The sequence below is a fragment of the Momordica charantia genome (assembly GCF_013281855.1).
Source record: "Momordica charantia cultivar OHB3-1 chromosome 1 unlocalized genomic scaffold, Mcharantia_2.0 BLBB01000001.1, whole genome shotgun sequence".
NCBI lineage: Eukaryota > Viridiplantae > Streptophyta > Magnoliopsida > Cucurbitales > Cucurbitaceae > Momordica > Momordica charantia.
The window spans coordinates 18,960,041-18,980,741 of record NW_028275157.1 but is presented as its reverse complement, the minus strand read 5'-3'; the positions used below and the strand labels follow the sequence as shown (position 1 = coordinate 18,980,741).

General features: G+C 34.5%; 2 protein-coding genes and 1 non-coding gene across 4 annotated transcripts; 2 read left to right on the top strand and 1 right to left on the bottom strand.

Annotated features, from left to right (window-relative positions):
- Window positions 1-3,286: 3,286 nt before the first annotated feature.
- Window positions 3,287-7,253, top strand: LOC111005559 (uncharacterized). Of its 2 annotated transcripts, XR_015790317.1 has the most exons (3): window positions 3,287-6,023; window positions 6,188-6,339; window positions 6,511-6,651. XR_015790317.1 is itself a non-coding variant. In XM_022277091.2 (2 exons), exons 1-2 carry the CDS (start codon window positions 3,443-3,445, stop codon window positions 6,969-6,971), a joined length of 3,042 nt encoding a protein of 1,013 aa, XP_022132783.1. In that variant the 5' UTR covers window positions 3,297-3,442; the 3' UTR covers window positions 6,972-7,253. The 2 variants fall into 2 exon arrangements, 1 of the variants encoding a protein (XP_022132783.1); XM_022277091.2 differs by lacking the exon at window positions 6,188-6,339 and having other exon boundaries at window positions 3,297-6,023; window positions 6,511-7,253.
- A 7,316-nt stretch (window positions 7,254-14,569) lies between these two features.
- On the bottom strand, window positions 14,570-14,641 carry TRNAE-UUC (transfer RNA glutamic acid (anticodon UUC)). The gene has a single exon. It is a non-coding gene; the product is annotated as a tRNA-Glu (tRNA).
- A 2,573-nt stretch (window positions 14,642-17,214) lies between these two features.
- LOC111005961 (uncharacterized) lies at window positions 17,215-20,677 on the top strand. The gene is made up of 2 exons (XM_022277681.2): window positions 17,215-19,871; window positions 20,018-20,677. Exons 1-2 carry the CDS (start codon window positions 17,321-17,323, stop codon window positions 20,359-20,361), a joined length of 2,895 nt encoding a protein of 964 aa, XP_022133373.2. The 5' UTR covers window positions 17,215-17,320; the 3' UTR covers window positions 20,362-20,677.
- Window positions 20,678-20,701: the final 24 nt, after the last annotated feature.

Sequence of the window (20,701 nt, the reverse complement as noted above, 5' to 3'; positions counted from 1 at the left end):
GAAAGGGATATGATATCATGGGTAAATCGGAATTTAGAAAAGGAAAGGGCAACAGTATGTGGTCGTTTTCTTCGTCCTGAAAACTGCAAAAGAGAAGGACTGGTTCGTCATTTTTGGTATTTTATAAATTTTTAGAATATTGGGGGACCAATCTGGGTCGGCTTTGTCGGCTTGCGATGTCCCGTAAGGCTCTACAGTTGGGTTTAGGGTGACCCGGCCCTTGTGGCTTCTAGTTGTAGGGTATGGGGACGGAGGGTAAAAGAGTAATTTAAGTGGGGTGGAATAAATAAATTAATTAATTAATAAATAATAATGAAGAATTGAGAGAGAGTGGTGTAGTGGGAGACACAGAAATTGGATTGAGCGACAATAACCCGTCTCGTGGTCTGTTAACAAAAAACATGGTTTGTGTTTTACTTTGACCAACCTTATCCGTAAAACACACAAACCCACCACTATTATTACCCTGTTTCATTATAACTCATCACTTTTACAGTTTACTTTTTCTTTCTTGGAAAAAAGCTAGAGGTATGTTGTAAGGAAAAAAAAAAAAAAAGATGTGGGTTAGAAATGAAAAAATAAAATAAACAAAGGGATCTGTCAGAAATACTCTAATAACATATAAATCAACAAAAACAGATAAATAGGTTGCAAAATACAACATAAGTTAAGAATTTCACGTATAAAAGATAACAGATCTAACAAATAATTATAACGACATACATTAATCGAGTTTGAGATGAAACTACGTAAATCTTACGGTATTAGAGCAAAAAGGCTCAAACAACACTTTATAGATCAAGTGTTAATGGTTGGAATCTAGAACGAAAGTTATCTCGTCAAACAGTAATACGAACATAAATCATGTTTTCTTCAAATGTGAGATATAGAGACGGGTAAGCAATCCTCCATACTCTCCTTCTCTTTTACTACCATGTAAAATACTCTTTTTTTATTCTAATTTTATTACTTTACCTTAATTTCAGTTTCGTTGCTACGATTTTGACATATTTTTTTGTTGTTGTCATTAACGTAGATGAGTAATAAAAATACAATGATGTGAATTATTTTGGAGATGTAGTAGATGGACTTCCTAATGTGATATTGGGAAATTAAACTACATAACATAAATTTAATAACAACACTTTTTCTTTTAATATAACATCGTTTTATATTAGTACACTTGGATTTTATTTAGATGGTGCTGAGTTTTGTACCATTTCAATCTTTTGCTATATTGGAAAATACAGTTACTCTAATTTTTACCAATTAAAAAAAAAAACTAAATTTCAAAATAGATTTGATTAGGGAAAGATATATCCCAAAGTGCTGTTTTTTAATTTGCTTTCATGAAAATTAGAAAAAATATAACATTCTTAAAGTCATAAGAAAAATTTGAAAGATAAGACCCGTTGGTTTTCCATTCTAAAAAATTAAGCCTATAAACACCATCTTCGTTTCCATGTTTTTTTTTCTACTCTTGAAAAATGGTTTCAAAATCTAAACCAAAATTTATATTTATTTTCCATTATGATTTTGGCAAAGAATTCAATGTAATTTAAAAAAAGATTAAAAGATATATAAATAAATGGTAAGAAACCACACATAGTTTTTAAACAAAAAAAAAAAAAAATGAAACGGAACTATTATCTAGCTGGGATAAATTTATTTATCACAAAATTGGTATGATATTGGGTCTTTAACTTCTCATTTGATTCTTCAATAAAAAAAAGTGGGGGTCAATCTAATAACTATTTTGTTTTAAAGTTTCCATTTTAATATATTAAATTTAGAAATATTATGTCTCCTGTGTTTCTTTGGTCTGTTATATAGTTTGTTTAAATATAAGAATTGGTTAAGAAAATAATTTTATTATATGTTTAAGAGCGGTGAAAACTTATCAATAATTGTACAGTAGAAAGTTAAAAATGAGCTACATGGTAAAACAGAGAAAAAAAAAACTGGCGAACAAGTTTAGTTTTGAAAAATACGTTAGACTTATTGCTTGGACTGTAGTCATATCATATCATATAATGAGTTAAAACTTAAAAAGTAGGTCACAGACGGTAGCAGTAACCAAAAAGTCGTTCAAACTCTCAAAAAGTTCGGCGTCTTTCCAATACTGCTTCACAATTTCCTACCATGATATCAATTTATCTTTTAATAATCATTTCAATTTATTTCCCACCTTAAAGAATAGCTTATTATTATTATTATTATTATTATTATTTTAAATGTTATACAAGTTTTAAGAAACCAATAACAATAATAATCTAATTAAATTAGATATCACATGCATTCTTCTTTGACGAGAATATAATATATCCTTTTAAGAAATCAAATTAAAGTATATAATTGAGTTGAGAAATGAGGTGAGAAGAAAAAGAAAAATAGGAGAATGTCCCGGAAGAAAATGCCGTTAATGATTAAGGTGTTTTAATGCTTAACAACTCTGATTTAAGAAAAATCAATAAAATAATAAATAAATAAACTCAACCAACCAACTCCACTAATTTTATTTTTACCCACTCGTTGGAAAGGAGATGGAAGATATCATACAATCCAAATAAAGCAATTATTGCCAAAATCAGGAGCTTCATTAGTCTACTCTACCTCTTTAAGCATGTTTTACAACTTCACTTTCTAATTTGCGATCTAATATTAAATAAAATACTCATTTATTTATTATTCTTTTTCTTTTAAATAAGTTCTCCAGCTGAGATCAAATTTAGCTTATATAAAGCGTAACAAAATCCTCTCGATTTTATTATTTTTTCTAAGCAATTATTTCAAATTTACGTACTGGGCTCCAAATTAACTATAATTAGCAGCATAGAAAACATAAATAAACAAAATTCATTCAAAACTAAAGACATGCCTACAATAATTATTTGTTTGTTTTTAATTCAACCGATTCAAACTTTTGACTTTTTGATCAAGACTATAACATCTTAATTAATTGAGCTATCAAATATTTTGGATTCACGATTTTTTAGTCAAACATAATATCAGTTATTATCAAATTAAATTCATGTTGACATGGATGTTTGATTAATTACTAAAAGAATACGGGTGAGCAGTGATACCTTCTATCAGACCCATCTTAGCATTTAATGATATAATTTTTTTGAGTTCAGTATTTAATAACTTCTCTAGACCATGGAGCTACTAATATCGTGTATATATATATATATATATTAAGATACGAAGTATAAAGTCAAAAAGCTTTTAAATTTAGAAGGAAAAGAAAAAAAAAAAATCAAATGTAAAATGTGCGACATGATTCGCTTTATTGAGGTCCCCCCTTCCCCTTCCCCTTCCCCTTCCCCTTCTTCTCACTGAGACTGAGCTTCCCTCTCCTCTCTCCACTTAAAAACAAACTCTGCAAATTTTTGCAGAAATCAAGATCAGCGACCGAGAAATCCAACTCCAAAATTCAAAAATGCGTCTCCTCCTCCTCCTCTGTCTCCTCCAACTCCACATTCACCATTCCTTCTCCGCTCGAGTTCCCGAATACCAAGCCCTTCTCAACCTCAGAACCTCCATTACCGCCGACCCCAAATCCTCCCTCTCCTCCTGGAACGCCTCCACCGCCCACTGTTCTTGGTTTGGGGTTACTTGCGATTTTCGCCGCCACGTCACTGCCCTCGACCTCTCCGGCCTCAGCCTCGCCGGTTCTCTTTCCCCTGATGTTGCCCACCTTCGCTTCCTCGCTAATCTCTCCCTCGCTCTCAACGACTTCTCCGGTCCTATCCCGCCGGAGATTTCTTCAATCTCTACTCTCCGCTACCTCAATCTGTCGAATAATGTGTTCGATGGGTCCTTCCCTTCGCGGCTTTCGCAGCTACAGAATCTGCAGGTTCTTGACTTGTATAACAACAATATGACCGGGGATTTCCCCATTGTGGTCACCGAAATGTTGAGCCTCCGCCATTTGCACCTTGGGGGGAATTTCTTCGCCGGCCGGATCCCGCCCGAGGTCGGTCGGATGGAGGCCTTGGAGTACTTGGCGGTTTCTGGTAACGAACTTAGTGGCCCAATACCGCCTGAGATCGGAAACTTGACGAACCTTCGGGAGCTCTACATTGGCTACTTCAACGCCTACGACGGCGGTATTCCGGCTGAGATTGGGAACTTGTCGGAGTTGGTTCGGTTGGACGCTGCCAACTGTGGACTGTCTGGCCGGATTCCTCCGAAGCTCGGAAAGCTGCAAAACCTGGATACGCTGTTTCTTCAAGTCAATGCGCTATCTGGGCCATTGACGCCGGAGATTGGAGGCTTGAGAAGCTTGAAATCTTTGGATTTGTCGAACAATGTGCTTGTGGGCGAGATTCCTGATTCATTCGCCGAGCTCAAGAACTTGACGCTGTTGAATCTGTTTAGAAACAAGCTCCACGGGGCGATTCCCTCATTTATTGGCGACTTGCCAAAACTGGAGGTGTTGCAGTTATGGGAGAATAATTTCACGGAATCGATTCCACAGAACCTGGGCAAAAACGGAATGCTTCAGATTTTGGATCTTTCTTCGAACAAGCTCACCGGAACTCTTCCTCCGGATATGTGCTACGGTAATCGGCTTCAGACTTTAATCGCATTGAGCAATTTCTTGTTTGGTCCAATCCCAGAATCGCTAGGCAAATGCGTTTCGCTTAATCGCATTCGTATGGGGGAGAATTTTCTCAATGGATCCATTCCAAAGGGCCTTCTGAGTCTGCCGAAGCTCTCTCAGGTCGAATTACAGGACAATTTCCTCTCCGGAGAGTTCCCAATAACCGACTCTATCTCAGTAAATCTCGGCCAAATCAGTCTCTCCAACAACCGCCTCTCCGGGTCGATTCCGCCGACAATCGGCAACTTCTCCGGCGTCCAGAAACTACTCCTCGACGGAAACAAATTCTCCGGTCAAATCCCACCCGAAATTGGGAGGTTACAGCAGCTTTCGAAGATCGATTTCAGCAACAACAAGCTGTCGGGTTCAATCGCACCGGAGATTAGCCAATGCAAGCTTCTGACCTTCGTCGATCTCAGCCGAAACGAGCTCTCAGGAGACATCCCAAACGAAATCACCAGTATGAGGATATTGAATTACCTTAACCTCTCAAAAAACCACTTAATCGGCGGAATCCCTGCTTCCATAGCCAGTATGCAGAGTTTAACCTCTGTGGATTTCTCATACAACAACCTCTCTGGCTTAGTCCCAGGAAGTGGGCAATTCAGCTACTTCAATTACACATCGTTTTTGGGCAATCCAGACCTGTGCGGCCCATATTTAGGACCTTGCAAAGATGGGGTTTCCAATAGCAATTACCAACAACATGTAAAGGGCCCCCTCTCTGCTTCCCTTAAACTCCTCCTTGTTATTGGTCTGCTCCTCTGCTCTATAGCATTTGCCGTTGCCGCCATTATTAAAGCTCGATCGCTAAAGCGAGCCAGCGAGTCCCGGGCTTGGAAATTAACATCTTTCCAGCGCCTAGATTTTACAGTAGACGATGTTCTCGATTGCTTGAAGGAGGATAACATTATTGGAAAAGGAGGCGCTGGAATTGTCTACAAAGGGGCGATGCCAAGCGGCGACCAGGTCGCCGTGAAAAGGCTGCCCGCGATGAGCCGTGGGTCGTCCCACGACCATGGATTCAACGCTGAGATTCAAACTCTTGGCAGGATTCGGCACCGGCACATCGTGAGGTTACTGGGTTTTTGTTCAAACCATGAGACCAATCTTCTGATATACGAGTATATGCCTAATGGGAGCTTGGGGGAAGTTCTTCATGGCAAAAAGGGAGGTCACTTGCAGTGGGATACAAGATATAAGATAGCAATTGAAGCAGCTAAAGGGCTTTGTTATCTTCACCATGATTGCTCTCCACTGATTGTTCATCGAGATGTGAAATCAAATAATATCCTTCTAGACACTAATTTTGAAGCTCATGTTGCTGATTTTGGCCTGGCCAAGTTCTTGCAGGATTCCGGCACATCTGAGTGCATGTCTGCCATCGCTGGTTCTTATGGATATATTGCCCCAGGTATGATTCAAAGCTTTAAATTTTCTCTGTCAATGTCAACCTTCTTCCAAATATTATTAAATTATAACATCAGAGGACTCGAGTCTTACGTACGTTTTAACTCTTATTTTAAAGTGTTTTAGCTTTATTTGTCTGTCCCTTGAATATATGAATATGATCTATAGTTTGACTGGGAGCTTGATTTTAAGAGAAGAAGTTGGCTCAAGTTCTGTGCCATGAAAACATCAGTGGTGATCGCTGGTCAGGTCTGCAAGGACATGAATGATAATGTTTTTGACTGCATACTACTACTGAGTGACAACCCTCTCTTCAACATGTAATCTATTATTGGTTGCTTCCCATTTCAAAACAGTGTTGAAAGTTGTAAATGTAATTCCAAAGTCCAAAGTAGGATGATCAATGGTGTGAAATTGTTAGTTTTCTGGAAGGAAACATTCGATGGTTCTGATTCTTTGAGATTTTTGTCTGGCCTTTTTCTTCCTTTCAGAATACGCCTACACGCTCAAGGTTGATGAGAAGAGCGACGTGTATAGCTTCGGGGTTGTCCTCTTGGAGCTTGTTAGCGGAAGGAAGCCCGTTGGGGAATTCGGAGACGGTGTCGACATAGTTCAATGGGTTAGAAAAATGACAGACTCAAACAAGGAAGAGGTAGTGAAAATCCTCGACCCAAGGCTCTCCTCCGTCCCTCTTCACGAAGTGATGCATGTCTTCTACGTCGCTATGCTGTGCGTCGAAGAACAGGCGGTGGAGCGCCCGACAATGCGGGAAGTAATCCAAATCCTATCGGAGATTCCGCAGCCACCGTGTTCAAAACAGGGAGACCCAACACTCACCAACTCACCCCCGCCACCAGCAGCAGCAGCCGCCGTATTAGAGCCTCCAACAACAGGAACCAAGAACACAAAAGACCAGCAGCAGCAGCCACCACCGGATCTCCTTAGCATCTGAACAACAACTTAGTTGGGGTTGGTAGTGTCTATCATTAAAAAGGAAAAAGATTCCAAACAAGTAAGCTTGGGCTCTTGTACCTGCGATGTCGTTTCTTTTCTTTGGGTGGGATTAGGTTTAGTTTTTTTCTTTAATGTTATGGTCGTAATGTTCAAAGGTTTCTTTTTTGTTTTAATTTCATGTACAGTTGACCAGTTGGGAATATTGGGGGGTATTTTCCTGTGAGATTGTTTTCTTTTTTTTAAAAAAAAAAATGTTGAAGCTTTTGCACCATTTTCTTCATCTTCTTCTGACTGATTGAACAACTTTTGGGAGTGTTGGACAGTAAAAAAAGCAGAGGTCTGGAGTGAAGAAAACAGTTCACTCAATTTTGTTTGCTTTCGGCTAAGGAAATTTGAAATTGAAGCAAAAAAAAAAGGTTTGAGCTGGATTTGGACCCTACACTAGAGGATTGCCACATGTTATTGTATATAATGCCAAATGACCAAGATATTGCGAGTCTTTTCAATATTTATGGTGTCTTGTTCTTGTATTAGTTGCTGCTCTTTCATGTTACTTTTCTCACACTCCATGTCCAAAAAAAATAATAAAAAAAAGTAGTTTGCGCATAATTCATAAATTTTTAAAAAACCGAGTTTTGTTGGTTGAATCATTTTCAATCCTGTCAAATATTTAGTTTACTAAATACATCATATAATAATGAACAGGTAAAGTTCATTGTGTGGGTTAATTTAGACTTTAAACTTATAATTTCAACCCTTAAAATTTTGAATTTGAATAAGCAATGCGATTTATACTCCTTCAAAAACTAAATTAAAAATTACTCATGGACCAACCAATAAATCATACAAAATTAAACTAACAAATACTAAAAATTATGTAAAGAAATACACAAACTGGATCGTGAAAATACACGAACTTAACCACGAGCCACCCACTTAAATTTAGAGAGGTAAATTGAAGTTTTCCCTAATGAAAAAGTTTGTAAAATTGTATGCTAGTATGGATCCATCATATATTATAATACAAAGAGATAAAAGTGATATTAAAACCCTATAATTTGAGTGAGATATATTATAAATATTTGAAAACTTGGGAACAAACAGGGTTGTAAGTTTTGTTTTGTTTTTTTTTTTTTTTTAATTTTAATTTTTGAGATGTAATAATTGAGATGTGGATGTGGTATGGAGATATAAAAGTGGGAGGGGGGTATGCAATAAAAAAGAGGACATTAATTTTTCGTTATTTTCTCCGACAGAGGAAATCGAGAAAGGTACATAAAGTGTGTCAGAAAATGGTGGGGGTGGAAAAGCCAATGCAAAATTTCGGTAATTCTGTGGGGGCAATTTACCAAATCTAAGTACACCAAAAAAAAAAAAACAAAAAAACAAATAAATAAATCCTTTAACAAACAAAATGACAAATTTCCCCATCCATCTCCTCCTTTCATATTATATATCAACTCTTTCTTCTCTATTTATCCCATTATAAAGGCGGAGGATCGATATCAAAGGCTAACAAGTTGGCCTCTTTTGTAGTACTGTTGTGTTTATTTTCTAAGAATGAAAATTAGTGAACGAGAATTATCAACCTCACATCTACCAGTAATTTGAAAATTGACCCAGATATTTGATAGCAACTCAAAAACACTTTAAAGGAATAAAGGGATCTGGTTTGATATTGAATTTATTTTCACGCATCAATTTATTGAACTTTTACTATTGATCACTCAAATTACTTGACAAACATTATAATAGCATTAGGAAACTTTTGGGATGTTGAATTTTAACTCATGTTTGAAATGTCATCAATATCGAAAGAAATGTCGATGTTTTGATTTTCCGGAAAAGATCATGAAAATCATAAAAATCTACCTAAATTATTTAAATGAGTAAATAAGACTTTAGTGATGGGTCAATTAAGTTATAGTGTACTTTTTGTAGTAATTATATATCTAAAAGTATAAGTAAAAAATATCAATGTCAATCACATTTTCGTTAGAAATTATAACTAAACATGCATGTAAACCTAAGTAATATTTAATAAAGATATCAAATCTCAACATATGACAAATGATTGTTAAAAGAAATAAATTCATAATATTTAAATTTAGATAAATATCACAAACTTAACACACTACGGAAAACACGGTTTTATTAATTTAAAATTTTTCATTTATTGGAAAAGGGATAAATTATTGTTTTATAAAGGGATGAAAATAATTGGATCACCGAATACCAAATCTGTTCACAGTAGATGGTGATTCAAAAGCAAAGAATAATTCTTTAAAAAGTAAAAAATAATTCATAATTTGAGGTTGAAATAAGGTAACTTAACTTGAAGGGAAACACACAAGAGACCACAATGTATGGCTCAAAACCATAAATAATGAATTCTCCAATTTGATTTGTTTTTGAAACTTGCACGAATAAGAAATGGCCTTAAAATGACAAACAACTTTAAGACAAAAAGAAAAACTCTACAAATATAGTTGAAAATCAAAACCCTGCCTTTATTTTGATTGTGTTTCTGCTTTCTTCAGTTCAGACTTGAGAGTTGCTTTTCTTATCCTCATTTACTTGTGATTTTGCCAAACATGGCACATACCATTTTCCAACCTTTTTAATTTTAGGAAATAGCTTCAAAATTTTATGCAATTACTTTTTAAATTGTGGGTTTTTTTTTTTAATGGGCCTCGAAAATCGCATTAGGCTAAAAGGGAAAATGAAGTGATGGTTGAATACGAAGCAAATCACATGGGAGCGATGTGTCACGTTGCCATCTCATTATTTCCAATGGCATAACATTAAATGCCCAAAACCCTAAAAAGGGTTTTCAGTTGTGGCCTTTGCCTGTGGGACTCCCACTTCAAAATACAAACTTCATTCATAAAATTTCTAACTAAATATTATTTTAGTTGGATTCTGTTAACGTAGGATCTTCTAGAATAAACGAGATTGATGAGACCTGTAAAAAAAAATGGTACTAAATACTTATGTGAATCTTGCCACACATGCTCTGATGCTAAGTCAGAATCGGAATAGTGTAGAGACTTGTAGCGTATCTTTAGACTTTGGTTTACCTCCCTATTTATAGAAGTTAAATCCTAATCCTAAGTTGAATCCCTATTCATAGGCCTCATGTTCAATCAAGGGTCGGCCACTCGACACCGAAGCCTGGTCGGCTATGGACGACCCGGGTCATCGGGTTTCGACCTTCTTACCTGGTGCCGTGATCTGTTCCTCTTTCGGCCCAACTTCTATGTTTGTTTAATCTGATCTTGTTTTATCTTCCTATAATATATTCTACACCCCAGAAAAGTTGGTTTTAGTTTCTTAATTTTTAAAGTTAAGATCATTTTAGTGTTTGTAGTTTAAAATTTTTTTTTTGTTCCTCTGTTTCTAAAAAGTTGCTAAAATAGATATTTTTTTATAATAAGGAGGTATGATATATTGATACTTAATCAAGTTAAAATTAAGCGTAATAAAATATTTTTAAATGGAATAGATGTACCACGTAAACATAGTTCAATAAATTTTGATATTATTTAATTAACTCCTTAAAAGTTGGTGATTTGAATCCTTCTACTATATTGTTGTAATATTTTATTACAACATAAATGTCATGGTTAAACAACTTCAATTTAAGTGGAGTTTACGAACAATATTATTAGTTTCAACTCATGATGAAAATTATGGTAAATTTAATTGAAAGATGCAAACTCTTTAAAACTTTGGAAAAACATCCAGATTAAAAATGTAATTTAACATAATATTGTTTTAGAAAGGAAAATTTGCAAGTTGAATTGATGAGTTTAGAAGGAAATTGGACAAAGATAGGATTATTCGTTCTTGAATTGAAGAAACAATCTCTTCACAAAATGGCAAATGACATTAGAAATTGATTTTTTTAGTACTTGAAATTGATCGTTGTTTATTTAGAAATGGAAGGATTCTTATGCGACCAATTAAGGAATGGTTAAAATTTTAAATATTTTTCAAGAAATATGCGTGTTTTGTCTTCATCACATTTGAAAGCAACCCATGTACTACAAAAAATAATGTTAAGGAAAAAATAAAGCAACCCAGGTAAGGTTCATTATTAACCATTTGGTTATATTTTCTTCAAGATTAAACCAATGATAATTTCTTTTCCATTCTCTATTTTTTAAAATTATACTTATTTATTAACAAATTATTTTTCCCATTTCACTCCTAAAAAAGTGGAACTACTTGCTTTTTTTTTTTTTTTTTGGTTGTTAGTTTTTGAAACTTGCCCCGAATTTGAAAAAAACATTCATAAAAGTATGTTATAAAATAAAAATAAAACTATTAGTAAACACTCCCAAATTTTAAAAATAAAAATAAGTATTCCAATTAGTATAGAGAGGTTAACCATGGTTAAATCTCCTAAATAGTGTGATTATGGAATATTTATTGGTCATAGGATGCCCGTCCAACGAATTAAACTATTCATACATTATATCAATTATATATATTTTTCTTTTTTATAAACAATTTTATTTTTCCCCTTTCAGTCAAAGACACTAAAAGGGACCCAAAGTAAAAGACATGAACAGAAAAAATATCCTTTCTTGAAAATGAAATATTTGTTGTTTTCGTATAATTATCAAAGGAGAATGTTAATCAAACATGAAAGTGAAAGACAGATCAACCTACATTTTTGTCAAAAGGGACTAAATTCAGACCATTTTGCATATAAAAATTTCTTTGATTGATTTATAATTTTAAATATTGATTGAGGTGGTTTTGATGACAATTATTTAGTTTTTAGTTATTTACTTTCATATAAAAAGTTTGTTTTTTCATAATGTTTTAAAATTATTTTACCTACTCTTAGAAAATAGTTTTAAAATCCAATTCAAAGTTTAAACGTTAATCTTGTTTAATATTGGTTTTACTTTTCATACTACTTTGTTTTCCAACCTACTTTTTAGAAATATATTAAAATCATATCCAAATTTCATAAATAGTAGTTTTTAGAAATATCTTATTTCTTTGAATTTAGGTAGGATTTCAAAAGTATTTACAAAAAATAATTTTTTCTAGAAAAGCAATAAATTAGACAGTAAATAAGCTAAAATTTTAAAATCAACAAAATTATTAGATCCTAAATATAGTTTTGAAAGATTTATTTTATTTTTTAAATTTGACTGTAAATTCAAACATATTTTAAAAAGGTGATAAACATTTACTTAACCAAACCAAATTTATAAAACTAAAAATAAAATCACTATTTATAATTTTTAAAAAAAAAAACAAATCACTATTTAAACTAGACTAGAGTTAATGCATATTTATTTCTCTATTGAGATTAGCATACATATAATAATTATAATAAATGATCATTTGCACGATTTTTAATTATTAGAGTTATTAGTTTAATTCACTGTACTTCTAATCAATTTTTTTCTAAGCTCGTAATATGCTACTTTAATCACGATTAAGAGAATGATAAGATTGAAAAAATATGCTAATTTTTTTATATCACTATTTTTGTTGCTTTAAAATTATTCTCATCTCAAAATTAGACCCCAAAAAATTGCAAAAAGGCATGTTTCATGCAACAATTTAATGACAATGAAAGCAAGTAAACATAAGAGAAGATCAAGTGAAAATTTCTAAAGAATTAGGTTTGGAAGTTCAAAATATTTGAAATTAAAGACAATTTCGTTTTTTTTTTTTCACAACCAAGTGAAAAGAAGAGAGAGAATTTATGAAAAGTAGGATGGAGACATTTGAGAGATGGAAAAAGGGAAATGGAAGAGAGGAGTGGGTCTTCCTTTGATGCTTCCTCCTTTGAAAAAAAGTAAAAGATAATTGAAAGCACCCTTTCCTCTAAATTAGACTTTATAACATATCAACATTGACATAGCAAATTAAATTAATAAAGCAATAAAGTTTTATGTGAATGAATACCATAACATATATTATAAAGAAATTTACGAACACCCATGATGAAAAATGTAACGATTGGAGCCCACTTGGTCTTAATCATAAGGTGAGGAAAAAAATAAATAATTGATCCCCAAAAAAGAAAAGAGAGGAATAATTAATAATATGTGCATGTGTGTATGGTAATGAAGGGATGAGTGACAGCATGATGATTAAATTTGATGGAGGAATGGGGGCTTAAGATGGTCCTCAGACATGATTGGAAATAGGAACAAACATTAACCATTTTGCTTTAATTATGCTCATCATTTCTAAAAACTTTTTTCTTTTTTGGCTTTTTGAGTCCTCTCTCTCAAACTTAGGGTTTGGAAGTATTCATAAAGGACATTTTGCACTAAGATAGTCATAAAGTTAATTACATTACATTACATTTTATTGTTATTGTTATTTTTAATTATTTTAGTCCTTGTACTTTTAAAACGTTCGTGAATATATTTTATCTCTTCATTTTCATTTGTTTTTATTTCTTTCGATCTTAATTTTAACATGACACTTCACTCACTAAATTAGTTTAAATGTAGCAATAAATTTGGATTCAAGAGTTTAGATAGTAGATAAAATCTGTGTTAAATTTTGTAAAAAGAAACTATATTGTTAAAAAATACAGACCAAAATCGACTTTTTGAGAGTATAGAGATTAAAATGAACCAAAATTGAAAGTAGATTAAAAAAAAAAAAGAATATTTCCAAATATATGGAACAAAATAATATTTAATAATTTATTTTTCCACCTACCAATAAGAAATGTCCATCCCACTATTTCCTTTGCTAACACGTTATGCGTCTTGCATTTAATAGTAGGTCAATTGACACGAGATATAGTTACTTTACACTTTATAGTATCAATCATAAATTTAAATTCTCCATCTTTTTATATTTTTATTAAAAGAAAAAGGTTGAAATGATAGTTATTATGTGTACTAATGGTTTTTCTCTTTAGATTTACTGAAACAAAAATAGGTACCGCCTCAAGAAAAATGGCAGATATTTTTACTATTGACTATATTCATATGCCACCCCTAAACTGTATTAACAATTTATTTTTTTAAGTACAAACTGTACTATAGTTAATTCTATACGCAGCAAATATGTGCATAGCTAATCAATAATTTGACATCTACTCCTTTCTTTAAGGTTGAGGGTTCAAGCTCCCATACTTCAAATTTGTTGTACTCGGAAAAGAAAAAGCATTTAATTATGCGTAACAAGTAACAGGATCTAATTCAACTTTTTTTAACTCTTTAACTTAAATTTTGGGTCACTGAATCAAATATAGTTTTATAAGAAAATATGCCGATTCAAAATGGTACCCATGTTACAAACTATATTTCACAAATGGCTTCTGTTTTTTTTTTTTTTTCCTAACATCATACCACTGTATACAAGGAAAAAATTGCAAGTGGGCCTAATTTGATGGCCCAATAGTTGATCCAACCAAATATCGGGCATTGAACCTCACGGAAAGGCAAAAGCCCAATAGAAAATAAATGGGGCCCATTGAATTGGACAACATAACTTGGGCTTGGATAATGTTTCTTTAAATGAAAACAAACTACTACTTCAGAATAGGCCCACTCTTTACAATAGGAAACAGCAAAAATAAAAGCCCATATAAATAAAAATTTCCGTTGCCGGGAATCGAACCCGGGTCTCCTGGGTGAAAGCCAGATATCCTAACCGCTGGACGACAACGGATTACCGATAACCAATGAGATGATAATTATTTTAATATTCACATTTCCAGGCCTTTTCTTTGGAGTTTTGATTTAAATCATATTTTAATTCCTGTTAAATCATAGACTAAAATAAATTGTCAAAAATTAAAATTAAACATTCTACTTTTTTTTTTTTTTTTTAGTATTACGGTTCACAATAGATACGTTATTGTATGAGTTAATAAGGTAGGCTAGAAATATAATTACCTCTATTTTTTTAATTTACTTATCATTAAAAAACATGTTTAAAAATTCAAATTCAATTCTTTCTGTACTTAATTTTTCTAATTATTTCTTTCTAATATTTTCCTTTTCAAATTTTTATCTCCTTCTCGCTTTTTTAACCATTTCTAACATTTCTCATTTACTTTTAAAAATTTGTTTAAGCAATGAGGTATTAAATATGCTAAATTTAGTAATAATGTTCGAGATGATGGAAGCGTAATTATATCTAGCTAGGACTCAATTTTTCAAAAGAATTTTACGCATTTGAAGTAATATGATTAAAAAAATTAATCAAGGCTTTGAAATGGTTAAAAACAAGTAGAAAAATAAAAAGTAAAAAATAAAAAAATGAAATAAAATCAAACTAAATCTTCCACTGTCATTGAGAGATAAGGTAGGAGGAAACAGACAACGAGAAGTGATGGCCCAAAATAATGCAACAAAATTATAGGAAGGAGTGGGGAGCCTAAAGTCAAAGCAGCAGTCAACGGAGCTGAGGATTCTAGAAGTGTAATTTTTTTTTTTTCCTTTTCACATCCAAATGTATGTAAATGCCAGATTCCTTATATATTTGGAGTTTAAACTTGATAAATTGATGAGACAATATAAGAAAATCCATTACATTAAAACGAATTTTTTAAAATACATTACAATATAAAAAGTTATTAAAAAAAAAGTTGGATTTTATAAATAGAAAACTAAAACTAGAATCATTATCAAGTGGTATTCTTAGTCTCTTTTTTATGCATGGTTATAGAATTTATGTATATTTTTTTTTCCTGGAACATAGAATTTATAAAGTTTAAGTGTGCATTAATGAAGAATGAGATGTGATTCTTAAGCATCCAGGCTAACCAAAGTCAAAAGCAGCCTCCAATCAAGGAAAGGCAGCCAAAGTAATGTAATAATAAACGTGAGAATTTGCTTTCAATTTTTGGAATTTTTCAAGCAGTAAAGTTTTAATTAACAAGCATGCTATCTTATTAGTTGCTTTTTCTTGCAAAAATGGTTATCTTAAGATGTTAAGTTGAATGTATTCCATATATCAAAGGACAGAAGTTAAGTTCATTTAATATAACTCTTTTTTTTTCCTTCCAATATATATAACTTCATCTTGAAGCTCCACGTAACTTAAATGGTATAAAATATATTTCTCCAACTCATTTTGGCGTATGAAGGCTTATATAAGTAGTTAGAAAAATAATCGTAATATTGAGAAAAGAAAAAACGATCCTCTTATGCCTTTCTTCAAGTTGGATTTTAAATTAAACCATAATATTTTACTTTCTTCTGAGATTTTTGTTTGATTAGGTAACTTTGTCCTCACACATTTTAAAATAATATTAATATAATGTTTTATGGCTCCAAACCTATTTAAACTAATGATCGATAATGAATTTTGAGGCTCACGTAAGCATAGCTCACATCTTGTCCTTTTCTAGAGATGGAAAGTTCAATCCACACCCCATATTTATCATACTAAAAAATAATAATAATAAATTTTTAGAGTAATAAAATTAATGAGACACTAAGGTGCGTTTGGTTGGTAATCATAAAACATAAATTTTCTTTGGGTAGCAAATTTGACAATTGAATCTCAATTTAAAAAATTGTTCAATGTTTATTTAGTAATATATTTATAAACCAGAGGTAGTTACAAACTAAATTTTAGTTTAATCTAAATTTATATTAATTAATTTATTAACTTTTTTTTTTGAATTTTGTATATTTTACAAAGTTATATAATTTAGAATACATTATATTTTACATGTTTCAATTTTAACAAGCATAAAATGAATTTATAATATGAAGTAATATATTTTATCAAAGTTTTTATCTTAATTTCTATTGTTTGGATCACAGAATTCGAAAACAATTTTTAAAAGCGAATCTCAAAAATTCTACTGAGTGAATCTGAAAACAAAAAAAGAATCCAAGTTTCCAACCAAACGGGTCTTAAATGATCTGACACCTAACATAGAATTAAAAAAAAAAAAAGAGCCCAAAGTTCAAAGTTACTCACTCTTTCTTTTAGTATAAAATGTGGAATGAAATTCGAACTCATGACCTTTTTTACCCTCTCTTCTCCATACATGGAAAGACAATATATTCTCGCTGAGAGAGTAATTTTGAAAACTTTTCCAATCAAGTAAGTATCTTAAAAAGCTAGAATAAACGATGAAAGAGAGGTCAAGTCCCACTCAAAGTGCAAGTACTTTGAAGCTATACTTAAATTCACAACTTATTAATTCGCATTAATAAATGTCATATATTTACTTTATTTGAAGTCCAAATCCACTTTAATTGATTTGGTATTATAAATAATAAACACTAAGGTGAAGTTCTTAATCCAAGCTCTCCTTTGTGTGTGAAACAAAACAGAATACAAAAGAAAGAAATTCAAATTGAAGTTCCAATTTTTATATGCAAAAAGATGCTGCGGCTCCTCCTTCTCCTTCTGCAACTACAGCTTCACTTTTGCCCTTCCTTCTCTGCTCTCGTATCCGAATACCAGGCCCTCCTCTCCCTCAAAACCTCCATTTCCGGCATCTCCTTCTGGAACGCCGGCGCCGGCCACTGTACCTGGCCCGGAGTCACCTGCGACGACCGCCGCCACGTCATCGCCCTCGACCTCTCTTCCCTTAACCTCTCCGGCACTCTTTCCCCTGACCTCGCCGCTCTTCCTTTTCTGACCAATGTTTCCTTCGCCTTCAACAAGTTTTCCGGCGGAATCCCCCCGGAGATTGCGTCCATTTCTACTCTCCGGCATCTCAATCTCTCTGGCAACCTCCTTAATGGGTCGATTCCTCGCGAGTTCTGGAACCTCAAAAACCTAACGGTTCTTGATGTTTATAACAACAACATGACCGGCGACTTCCCCAAGGTGGTTACCGAAATGCCCAACCTCCGCCATCTCCAACTCGGGGGAAATCTCTTCACCGGTCGGGTCCCTTCGGAGCTCGGACGGTTGCAGTTCTTGGAGTTTTTGGCGATTCACGGCAATGAACTTGAAGGTCCGATTCCGCCGGCGATCGGAAACCTGACCAAGCTTCGGCAACTCTACATTGGTTACTACAACTCCTTCGTTGGTGGATTACCCGCCCAGATTGGGAACTTATCGGAGTTAACTCGGTTAGATGCCGCGAGCTGTGGGCTCACCGGAAAGTTGCCATCGGAGCTCGGAAAGCTGCAGAAGCTCAATATTCTATACCTTCAACTAAACGCACTTTCCGGGCCACTGCCGGAGCTAGGGGGATTGAAGAGCCTGACCTCTGTGGATTTATCGTGCAATATGCTTGTTGGGGAAATACCCGCCTCTTTCGCGGAGTTCAAGAGCTTGAAGCTATTGAACCTTTTCCAGAACAAGCTCTCCGGAGCGATTCCGGGATTCATCGGCGACCTGCCGGAGCTGGAGACATTGCAGTTGTGGAGTAACAATTTTACAGAGTCCGTCCCTCAGAATTTGGGGAAGGGCGGAATGCTTCGGACTGTTGATCTTGCTTTTAACCAATTGACTGGTACGATTCCTCCTGAAATTTGCCATGGGAATCGGCTTGAAATCTTCATCGCCATGGGCAATTCCTTGTCTGGCTCGATCCCAGAGTCGTTGGGAAATTGCATTTCACTAAGGCGTATACTTCTATGGGGCAACGCTCTCAATGGATCAATTCCAAAACGGCTCTTGGGTTTGCCAAATCTCTCTCAGGTTGATTTGCACGACAATTTTCTCTCCGGAGAATTTCCCATGACCAGTTCGATCTCAGTAAATCTTCTTCAGATTAGTTTATCGAACAATAAGCTCTCTGGATCGTTGCCACCCTCTGTCGGCAGCTTTTTGGCCGTCCAGAAGCTACTTCTTGACCGGAATAAGTTTTCCGGCCAGATTCCTTCCGAGATTGGGAGATTACAGCAACTATCTCGGATAGATTTCAGCCAGAATAAACTCTCTGGTCCAATTGTGCCGCAGATAAGTGGATGCAATCACTTGATCTTCCTTGATCTCAGTGGAAATGAGCTTTCCGGTGAAATTCCGAACAATATTACCAACATGAAATTATTGACCTATTTGAATCTCTCAAGAAACCATTTAGTTGGGTCCATTCCTGCTTCAATGGTTAATATGCAGAGCTTAACCTCTGTGGACTTTTCATATAACAATCTCTCTGGTTTGGTTATGGGAAATGGGCAATTTGGTTACTTCAACTACACATCATTTCTAGGCAACCCTTATCTCTGTGGCCCATATTTGGGGACTTGCAAAGATGGTGTTGCCGCTAGCAACCATAAGAACTCTGCTTCGCTCAAGCTCCTACTAGGTGTTGGATTGTTTTTGTGCTTTATTGCAGTGACAGTTGTTGTAATCTTCAAAGTTCGATCGTTAAAGAGCGCAGCGAGGGAGTTTCGAGGATGGAAACTAACAGCCTTCCAACGGTTGGATTTCTCAGTAAACGAGGTCTTAAACTGCCTTAAGGAGGAAAATGTTATTGCAATAGGAGGTTATGGTACTGTATATAAAGGAGTGATGCTAAATGGTGATCAAGTCACCGTGAAAAGACTTCCTATTCTTAAGATGAGCAGTGGGAGTTCTGATGGTCATGGGTTCGACGCCGAGATACAAGCTCTTGGGAGGATTCGACACCGTCACATCCTTAGATTATTGGGTGTCTGTTCTAACCATGAAACGAATCTTTTGGTCTATGAGTACATGCCTAACGGGAGCCTCTATGAAGTTCTCCATGGCAATAAAGGAGGTCACTTACTCTGGGATACAAGGTACAAGATAGCCAAGGAGACTGCGGAAGGACTTTGCTATCTTCACCACCACTGCTCGCCGCCAATTGTTCATCGAGACGTGAAGTCGAACAACATTATGCTAGATACCAATTTTGATGCTCAGCTTGCCAATTCCGGGCTTGTGAAGTTCTTACAAGTTTCAGGCTCATCGGATAGGTTAGCTCTTGATTCATCCATATGTACTGCACCAGGTATGACAGTAACTTGAGCTTATTCGTACTCATTTAGAAGCAGACATGTCTTCATAGCATATGATTTCCTGCATCACTTGAAGAGCTTCAAGTTTGCACTTATCTTTCAATAATGTGATCAAGGGCTGATTTTACTTTTCTTGCAGAGCATGTCCACAAGCAGAACGCGGACGAGAAGTGGGATGTCTATAGCTTTGGAGTTGTCCTCTTGGAGCTAGTTAGCGGTAGGAAAGCAATCGGAGTACTTAACAATGGAATCGACATAGTTCAATGGGTTAGAAAAATGAGAGACTCAGAGAAGGAAGGAATACACAAAATTGTCGACCAAAGACTCTCCTCCGTCCCTCTCGAAGAAGTGATGCACGTACTCAATGTTGCCATACTGTGCACTGAAGAAGAGGCTGCAAAGCGTCCCACGATGCTGGAAGTCGTTCGAATCCTTACGGAGCATCAGCAGCAATCATTCTCAAACCAGGAAAGAGATACTTAAATTATATCAGTCTTTGAACAGTGAACACCAGAAGTTACTGGTTTCAGAGTGTGCATTATCACTTCACTTCACAGCAGCCATATGCCATATCTTCCCCATCTGCTTGGCCTCTGAACTCTGATGTATATGGCCATGATTTGTATTAGGAGTCTCAAGTTATGTACTTGCATGTTGTTGTGTCTCTCTTTTGGGGTTCAGGTTGGGGGCAGATGGGCTATCATCTGCTGTTACTGCTGAATGTACTATGCAAAATCGCGACATTCTCCCACGACATAACCAAATAAATACCATCTCTATTTCATGCTCTTTCGGCTCATATGAATGTTAAGGACAGACGTGT

Bases quoted from the DNA above. Each gene is read 5' to 3' on its own strand.
- LOC111005559 (XM_022277091.2), top strand. From the start codon at position 3,443: ATGCGTCTCCTCCTCCTCCTCTGTCTCCTCCAACTCCACATTCACCAT. The intron at 6,024-6,510 runs GTATGATTCAAA...TCTTCCTTTCAG, and splicing joins TTATGGATATATTGCCCCAG to AATACGCCTACACGCTCAAG.
- LOC111005961 (XM_022277681.2), top strand. From the start codon at position 17,321: ATGCTGCGGCTCCTCCTTCTCCTTCTGCAACTACAGCTTCACTTTTGC. The intron at 19,872-20,017 runs GTATGACAGTAA...CTTTTCTTGCAG, and splicing joins ATCCATATGTACTGCACCAG to AGCATGTCCACAAGCAGAAC.